The sequence below is a fragment of the Typopeltis vanoorti genome, chromosome 7 (assembly GCF_054136105.1).
Source record: "Typopeltis vanoorti isolate ZY-2024b chromosome 7, IOZ_Tvanoo_1.0, whole genome shotgun sequence".
Classification (NCBI taxonomy): domain Eukaryota; kingdom Metazoa; phylum Arthropoda; class Arachnida; order Uropygi; family Thelyphonidae; genus Typopeltis; species Typopeltis vanoorti.
In genome coordinates this window covers 37,211,329-37,221,455 of record NC_143555.1, presented here as the reverse complement: position 1 = coordinate 37,221,455, position 10,127 = coordinate 37,211,329, and the positions used below count along the sequence as shown (strand labels likewise).

The 10,127-nt window shown below is 34.6% G+C and overlaps 1 protein-coding gene across 2 annotated transcripts in view; it reads left to right on the top strand.

Moving 5' to 3' along the window:
* Positions 1-1,675: 1,675 nt before the first annotated feature.
* Positions 1,676-10,127, top strand: part of LOC150104592 (ADP-ribose glycohydrolase MACROD1-like) — a 123,042-nt gene continuing 114,590 nt past the window's right edge. Inside the window, exon 1 of one of the 2 annotated variants that reach the window (XM_090395802.1) lies at positions 1,676-1,905. Coding sequence is in view for 1 of the 2 variants with exons in the window: in XM_090395800.1 (XP_090251926.1) it covers positions 1,746-1,807 (62 nt within the window). In the remaining variant the exon portion in view is untranslated. The remainder of the gene's footprint in view (positions 1,906-10,127) is intronic. The other variant, XM_090395800.1, reaches the window with a different exon arrangement.

Here is a 10,127-nt window from a genome sequence, read left to right as displayed (position 1 = left end):
TCCTTCGTTTTTTGCCTCTTGATCCTTTTCCCATAATATTTCCTTCTAACACTGTTAGTATCCTCTGTCCCGCTGAACCTCTCAGTACAAGTCCTTCCAATCTCATCTTTCTCTGGATCATTTCCTGTAATAATAATGATCTCTGTGTTCTTATTCTCAGTAGGACATCTGTATTTGTCACATGTTCTGTCCTTGGGATTTGCAGAGCTCTCCTATAGCAGTATATTTCAAAGACCATTATCTGTTGCCTTTCTCTCTTCTTGAATATCCAGGTCTCACTCCTATATGTGAAAATTGGCCACACTAATGTTCTTATCATTATTTTCTTTGTCTTGATACTCACAGAACGTCTGACCATATCTTTATTTTTCCAGAATACATCTTTAGCTATGGCTGTTCTTATTTTTATTTCTTTATCTTGCTTTCCATCTGCAGTAAAGTAGGTGCCTAAATATTTATATTCTGCTGTATGTTCAATTTTCATATTGTTTATGAATATTTCTGGCTCGGATCTGCTTTCTTTTGAGATTTTCATAAATTTGGTTTTTTTGCATTTATATCTAATCCAAATTCTCTACCTTCTTCAATTAGTAGCTGCATTAATTTTATTAATTTGTTTCTGTTTTCTGCTATTAGAATGGTATCATCAGCATATCTAAGAATGTTGCATTTTATACCATTGATACTAATTCCTATTTTTTGTTTATTATTATTATTATTATTATTATTATTCCTGACACCTCCAAGGAGTCCGAGGACTCATCGCGGGAGGACACCTACAACTGTCTCAACTGATACAACTGTCTCAACCACTACACCGAATCTCTACTACGAATCATCTCCATCAACACCATCTACCACCCACCTCCACTACCACTACAACTAGTATTCTATGTCTGTAAATTGCGTGTGTTCTGAAGGGCCGATTTGTCTGTATGCGGGATGAAAAACCCAAGTTTCCCGGAGAAAAAATCCTGCTACCTCCGTATGAGATCGGCTAACTCACCTTCGATTGAAAATCGTCCAGATAAAGATTCCTCCCGTCGCGACGAGAATCGAACTTTTCAATCTTTTTCATCACTGTCTCACTATAGATATTAAATAGATTTGGTGAACGTATACAACCTTGTCTAATTGCTCTTTTTATTTTCACTATAGAAGTCAAGCCTGCATTTTCTGTTTGGTGTAAATCATTTTTATAATCTTAAGTACATGATCTTCTATGTCTAATTTATCTAATATATTGAACATTTCATTATGTCTTACCCGGTCAAAAGCCTCCTGAAAGTCTATGAAGCATATGTAAATGTTCCTATTTCTTTCATGTGATCTTTCTATTAATATTTTTAGTTCCAGTATAGCATTAATGGGTCCCATTCGTCTTCTGAAGCCTTTCTGTTGTTCATTCGTTTCACTGCTTATGGCTCTTTCAATTTGCTTGTTAACAATGGTTAAAATAATTTTAGATGCATGGGATATTAGGCTCATAGTTCTATAATCCTCTATTACTAAGTCTGTACATTAGACAGGACTCTAAGTCCTGTCTAATGTACAGACTTAGTACATTAGACAGGACATTTCTAATTTAAAATAGCAAAATTTATATTTCTAATTTAAAAAATAGCAAAAGTCCGCAAATAGCCGTGAGAGGGCGTTTTGCAAAATATTTTCATGCCTTGTAGTGGCGGTGTTGTTTATGTTTACGAAGCTAGGTTGATTTTTTTTTTTTAAGTTAAAGAAAACTTATGTCTTTAATTAATAAGATTGGAAATAGGCTAAAGATATTTGCAGCTTGTTATATTATCAGGTTGAGTTTTTTCTTCCCTTTATAAAGAGATTGTTTGATAAAGGGACTGATGTTTGGTAGTTATCGTTAAAAACATCGAGTAGATTCGTTTGTATACAGTATGTGTTATTTATAATGTTATTATTATGATAAGTTATTACATGGTTTCTCCTTATTGGAGGAGCTTAATACATGAAGAGAGAAAATCTCGGCGCCAACATTTTGCTTATATTGCTATTTATTTTTATTGTTGGGTATGTGTTTCCTTACACATAACCGATACGAAATCAAATTGGTGTGACACTGTTAATTAAACTCGCCTAGTAATCACCTGAATGCAGTTTCTTATTTGCGTTGTTGTAAAGATATTTTTATTTTAACGCATTTCGTAATATAAGCAACTATTCTTGTATTGTTATTGCTATCTCCATTATTGAAACATCACCATGGGGATGACAAGTGGGATTCGCTTTTCATTACAACAGGATTTGGGAAAAAAATTGGGTTCTAAACCCAGGTCCTCTGCATTATTTCGGAAGTTTAAAGATATAGTAATTATGCCACCAAAATCAAATTCTTGAAATTTGATTTTGGTGGCATAATTTGATATATTTTTTGATATATATTTGATATATATATATATATATATATATATATAAGTGTTAGATTACAGTTCGGATGATGGAGACAGTATCTATCAGACAAAGTTATCCTTTCTTAATTTTTCTCCATCCCACAGTACAAGCAAGCTACAGAAGAATGCATACAGTTAATAGACCAGAAAGATATGATGGGCACCTTATTGGTTGGGAAAGTTTCATTGTCATCATGACACAAGAATATCTCTTTGAGCATTTTAAGTTGAAGACAGTTAACCAGTCTTAGAATAGCAATCTGTGAAACTCATGCTTTTCCTGCTATAAACTAGTAAACTGACCATAGAATATGCAGTTAACAGACCAAAAAAAAAATATATATTTCTAGCATCATCTGAACATGAGTACTTAGACTTCCATTGGGGTGTTGTATAATAATAATATACACACTTCATAGCCTTAGTTATCTCAACTCTAATTCCAACAAACCCATATTTAACCCTTGTTTTGTATTCTGCAGTACATTTACACAGATTTTTGTTCTTAAAACTTAGATTTAAATACCATTTCCAGTGCAAGAAACGTTTCTAAGGACTTTCGGTTGTAGATGAATTAGCATATCCCATACATAGTTTTAATAAATTACACTGAAACATATATTGGCTAGAGAATATATTCACTTTAATAAATTTAGTTTAATCCTTTATCCAAGTGTAAGCAAACAAAGTTTACACCTGAAGTATCTTCAGGACTGAAGCAACTTGTGGTAAAGGTGGACTAAGCTCTCATCAGTTGTCTTAGCATGTCCCAAAAAGACAAGTGATGAGAGCTTAGTCCACCTTTGCCACAAGTTGCCTCAGTCCTGAAGATATTTCAGGTGCAAACTTTGTTTGCTTACACTTGGATAAAGGATAAAACTAAATTTATTATAGTCTAACCAAGTGAAAATATTAAATTTAGGGCTGCTAGGTTGTCTGCTATCCAGCCTGTGGGTTCTGGTCCTATGGCTACTTGGATATATAGGAAAGTCTTTAGATTTTTGTTATTCAGTGTAAGACTGAATAACACCAAAATCAAACCTTACTTATTAGAGACCTGAAGTAGTGACTCTTTAGGTCTAATTCCACTAAAATCAGGGATGTTCCACCAAATTCCTGAAATCAGTGTTGATGGAAAGACCACCACCACGATAGCAAGATTCTGAACAGGACATTTTAGAGCAACGAAATACAGATGATACGAGAACATATAGACACTGCAATAACTGCCCTAATACTGAACTGACAACCCACTCGCATTTTTATCTGTCCAGCAATTGTAGCAGCCTTGCAAGCAATAGACCCTAATCCTGAACAACATCTCTATATGAACAAAATCGTATTTATAGCCAAAGCAGTTCAAGGAGCACATGGAAATATCTAAAACTCTTCAAAGGACAAGACAACAACAATAACCTGAAGTAGCTTGAAAAGAAATATTTGGTCTTTAGAGCAGGATTTTTAGATTTATCCACACCACAAGCATGCACACTGTGAATGAACCATAAGTTTATAGCCTTGCATAGGTTGAATTCACAAAGATAAATAAATAAATAAAGTATTATACTAGCCTCACAGGTATTAGTTACTTCAGTTGTAATTCCAATCAGTACTTATTTCATTCTGTTGTGCACTGACTGTGCGTTATTATTATTTTAATATAAACTCCATTTGCAGAAAGTTGCAGATTTATAGTACATCAGATCCATATGTAGGTTGACTTTCCCATAGTCGTGTAATAGTATCTAGTTGTGAAGAAATTAGTGTTTCATGTTATAATTCTGTGTTAAGTCTTTAGAATATATAAGATACATTAAATTATAAAAGAAGCCTTTTTTTATTTCTTTTTTAATTAGTGTTTTAGGTATGCTGCTTTATGATATTGCTGGCGAGCATTATGAACAAAGTAACATATCTTTGCTTCCATTTTATTATGATTTGAATTAGACTCTACAGAATGTCTTGAATCGGACATTCTCCACAGTCCTGTTTACAGACTTCAGAAACAAATATTAACCGCTTTTTTTTTTATATATTTTTTTTGAATACTGACTTATATATTAACTACATTTTTTTTAATACTGATACATTGAAATTAATATTTTTAAATTGATTCAGATTTAGGAAGTTGTTTTGCCAAATAGGAACATTTATGGAAAAACAATATTTGATCTCATTTTGCATGTGATATTGTTATTATGTGATATCTCCAAATAGTCCGAGGATCATCATCATCATCAAATTCCTGCCATGTACCCTCAAGGGGTGTACAGGATATGACAGTACTACATGAAAAAATTACATCATTACTAACTTCCTATCTACAATTTTCCTCCAAATCAGTCTGTTACTTGTCAAGACTCCAACATTATCAGATCTTATATTTCTATTGTCTAAGGCACTTTGTACCGTATCAATCCACCTATATCTTGGTCTTCCTCTGGGTCGTTTTCCTGCCAACCTGGCAGAGAACACTTGTTTTGCTAATCTTTCCTCTCCCATTCTATTTAAGTGACCATACCATCTGAGATTAGCTCTGCTAACGCATTCCTGGATGCTGACAATGTCAAGTTCTTTCCTAATATCCTCATTTTTGATATGATATTGCCATTGATGCCATCTGTTCACGCCTCTAATCTTTCTCAGGCCTCTCATATCTGCGGTCTCTAGTCTTTGGTCAAGTGTTTTACTTCTGACCCAGCTCTCAGATCCATAAGTTAAAATTGGTTTGAACATAGTCTTGTATACAGTTAATTTAGTGTTCCGACTAATTTCTTTCTTATTCCATATGAATTTATTCAATTGACTTCCCACGATACCAGCTTTGCTGATTTTGTTGTCTATTTCTATATTTAGTTTACCATCTTCAGTAAAAATTGTGCCTAAGTAGCTGAAATGTTTTACTTGTTCCACAGTTTCTCCATTCACAACACAGTTGACATTTTCAATGATTCTGCCTATTTTCATTGTCTTTGTCTTTTTATTGCTGACCTTCATACCATATCTATTACAACAGCTATTCAATTTAGTCAGAGAATCTTGCAGACTTGTAGCGGATTTATTTAGAAGTATAACATCATCCGCATAAAGCAAAGAGCTGACATTAACATCTCCAATTTTGATATCAGGTTTAATACCACTTTCCTTCATAATGTGATCCATATAGATAATGAATAACAGAGGGGATAATGTACATCCTTGTCTCACACCAGATTTAACATTAAACCATCTTCCTGTACTTCCTTCAATTCTAACTGCTGACTCACATCTCAAATAAAGACTAAGTATTGCTTGATATAATGCCCCATTGACACCATATAACTGCAGCGTATTGAATAGCTTCTCTCTTGGCACCTTGTCATATGCCTTTTCCAGATCGACAAAACTTAAATACAGATCTTTGTTATATTCCCATGCTTTCTCGACTATTTGTCCTAAAGTGAAGATCTGATCCTGACAGCCTCTATTTGGCCTGAATCCAACTTGTTCTTCACCAAGCCTTTCTTCCACAATTCTTCTCAACCGTTTCTCAAGTATACTTGCATAGATCTTGCCAGGAACACTCAGTAGGGAAATACCTCTGTAATTCTCACATTCAGTTTTATTTCCCTTTTTATATATGGGTACTATGAGAGCTCTACTCCAATCATCGGGAATTCGTCCCTCTGTCAAGGCTTTCTGAACTATGCAGTGCAGCCACTGTAAGACTCTTATACCACCATACTTCAGCATTTCTGGTCGAATATCATCTACTCCTGCTGCCTTTCCACATTTCAAGCCTTTGATGGCTTTTTCTACTTCAAGTATGGATATGTATTCCTGACTGCATGCCTGGTCAGTGTTTTTTATCACTGTGCTGTCATCATTGCTTGTTTCCTTTAGCAGGTTTTCGAAGTAATTACTCCATACTTCAAGGATATCTTTTTCTCCTGTTTTCATTTCACCTTTATCATCTCTAATTCCTTTTACAGCACTCTTTCCTCCATTCCTAAGCTTCTTCAACAACCTCCAGAATATTTTGCCACCTTCTTGATATTTATTTTCTATATTCTTGCCAAAATCCTCCCATGACTTTTGTTTAGCTAGTTTTACACACTGTTTAGCTTTCTTACATTTGTCTCTGTATTCTGTAAGAGTAAAAGCTGACTTATTTGCCAGGAACTTTTGATATGCTTTCTTCTTTTCCTTCACTGCCTCTTTAACTTCCAGTGTCCACCAGGGAGTTCTGATTTTTTTATCCTTGCACACAACCTCACCACATGCCTCTCTGGCAGAATCAATCAATGTTTCCTTCAGAGTTTGCCACTGAATCTCTAAGGTTTGATTCCTGTTCTCAAACTCTTTCATTTTCTTTTCAATAATCTTTCTGTATTTTAGTCTACAGTTCACATCTGAGAACTGCTCAACTTTTATTCGCTTTAAAACTTTCTTACATGTTATTCTTTTCAATATGAAATTCAATTTTATCCTGCTCAAGACTAAATAGTGATCACTTCCAATTTCAAATCCTCTGTACACTCTGGTGTCCTGTACCAGGGATAAAACATCACTATCAACAATAACATAGTCAATGAGACTTTTCTTATTCCTAGCCTCTTCTCTCCATGTGAATTTGTGCACATTTTTATGTTGGAACATGGTGTTAGTAATAACCAGTCCATGTCCTGAGCAGAAATCCAACAGATATTTGCCATTATTATTAGCTTTGCTCTTTTCTCCAAATTTTCCCGAAATATTTTTGTATGTCTCACAATCATTTCCTACTCTGCTATTTAGATCCCCAACAAGGACCAACTTTTCCTTTTTCTTTGTGTCAGTTGCTTTTTCTAAAGCCTCAAAAAATTCCTCCACTTCTACCTTAGTAGAACCTTCTGTGGGACCATAGGCACAAATAAGTCTCATTGTCCAATTTCCCATTCTCATATTTGCCCACATTACTCTACTTGAGACTGACTGCCATTCAAGAAGATTAGCCTCGTATTTTGTGTTGAATACTATGGCTACTCCTTCTTTTCCTTGATTGTCATTGCCTGAATATAACATTTTGTATTTATTGCTCAGAAAGATCTCACCAGTTTTGGTCTTTTTTGTTTCAGTCACCCCTATTATGTCGATCTGGTACTTATCTAATTCCTCAGCTAGCTCCATTTCTTTGCCATTCAGGCTTCTTACGTTGATAGTACCGATCTTTAACTCTGGTGATGTTGAGTTGGGGTTTGTTTTCAGATTTGTTCCAGTAGCTGACTTTTCGCTGTTCGCCCTGGTTCCCTGGCGAAAACAACGGGGGCCTTGTTTAACTGGGCGACGCCCCAGCCGGCATGAAATTTTGTCATGTTGTACAATCATAGTCCGAGGATTTATCAGGGAAGTACACTGTTCCATTACAACTTATTATCTCTATAATTAAATCCATCAACTACATGATACCTCTCCCATCAACACATAGTGCCATCTACTACTACTACTGGTATAAATTGTGTGAAAAGTTTTTCACTTGGTTATACTATAAATTAAAGATGCCACGAAATTATATTCTTGATTTCATCTTTTATCCAAGTGTAAGAAACAAAGTTTGTGCTTGAAGTCACTTCACGACTGGGTTATTGTACTTGTATGTAGAGACTAATGACTTCACATCAGTTGTCTTAGTATCCCATAATGCATATATCCTTTGTGACATGTATAATGCTATGCATTATGAGAAGGGTCGCTGCCCAGACCATTTCGACTTTTATTGAGGTCTGTTTAAGTGCAGGGATACCTCTCCAAAAACTCTGAGTGATCTGCAAGATCATTTTAAATCTCACTGAGTAACCATAAAGGATCAATACTAAAATCATTACTCCTAACCTGAATCACTCCAAGACAGGAAACTCAGTGGTGATTCCACCCAGTATCAAGCAAAAATCTGCAATTGAGTAGAACCTCTCTACTCCCCCAGGAAGTAAGCAAACCCAATTACGAGCATTAATAAATATCATTAATGGAAGCCACACTCAGAAGAGATACTAAGGTTGAAGTAATGTAGAGGTCATATTTCCATATTCAAGTAGCCAAAAGGTGTCACACTTTATTACTAAAATTCTCTGGTTTTGTGGTAGATGTTGAAAACTTTTTACTTGGTTATACTATAAATTATATTTATTATTTTATTAATTATATACTAAGGCAATTGATGCAAAGTCATTATCCTCTATATAAAAGCAGCCCAGTCATGAAATGACTTCACCAGCAAACTTTGTTTGCTTCCGCTTGCCTAAAGGATGAAACCAAGAATATAATTTCTTTAATCTACTAGTATAAATTGTCTGTGTTCTCATAGCCAATTTGCCTGTATGCAGGATGAAAAACCCAAATTTCCTGGAAAAAACCCTGCTACCTCCATATTAAATCAGATAATTCACCTTCAGTTGAAAAAGACCATATAAAGATTCCTCTCATCATGAAATAATTGAACTCAGTTCTTTTCAAATTCAAAAAAGCGCAATGTATTGTCATTCTTTCGGTTGTGCTATATTCACATGTAATACTTGTTAGTATGCTCAAACTGAATTATATTTTGCTTTTTCTGACACAGTTTGTAATGGTTAAGATAAGATAGATATTTGTTCCAAAAATGTTTTCTTTTACATTTTTTTATAATTTTTGTAATTTTACATCGTCGAACTGAAGCCTTTGGCTCCTTGTTTTGGTAATTACTTCCATGCACCAACTGAGAGTTAGCTTATGGGAAATACATTTCTCTGACATTTCAAGTTGCTCTCTTAAGGTTTCTGCTTCATCTCTCAAGAGAACCAACCACTTCAAAACAGCTGTCAAGCCAGTGTAACCTATATCAAGACTAATAAAAGGCGAATATATGGACGCTTGGGCAGTGCTCATTTCTTTTAAGTAGTCCATACTAAAGCAACTCAGGGGATACTGAGAAATGCATTCCTGCAAGCTCTCTGGTCAACTTACAAAAGTTTTATTGTTTCTACATTCAGCTTTTAAATAATGCTGAATGTAGAAGCTTTGGCTTTTTATTTTAGTAATTAATATTTTTCTTTACTTTTCACTCACAACAATTTCTTACAGCACGACATTCATGTTACATTTACAGTTTCTGGTTCTTGAAGATGTTTCTCACATACTGCACATGAAACATAATACACTACAATGTATCTCTGTTCCCATACATAAGTGCAGTTTGTAACATGGCAATTATTTGTGTTCTGAAGCAGCTGTGTGTAACCTGAAGATACAGTCAATTACAATTTCTTGAATCAAGAACACTTAATGCATTTAGTTAAAATAAATTTTGAATAACTTGCCATTATTATTATTATTAACACCAGACCTCCATTTAGTCAAAAGACTCATTGCAGTCATTGCCTAATTATGACCACTCCTCCTCGAAAAGCAGATGTTCCAGCTAAGTAAGGATTTGCAGAAAACATTTTAGTTGATAATGAATTCATCAGTGGTGTTAGTGTTGAATGACAAAAAAAAAAAAAAAAAAATCACATGATAAAAAGCACAATAAGGAAGTAGTGGAGCATGTTTCTCACACACTATGTGCCTTGACATTCATTAGCACTAAACAGCATTTGATGGGAGTTATTACCACATCCTCTTGTTCATAATTGTAAAACCATCTAAAGCCAAGGTGAGCAAAGCAAAGATAGCAGCCCTTGTTGCATGCAGGACAGGAACAGATAAGTAAAA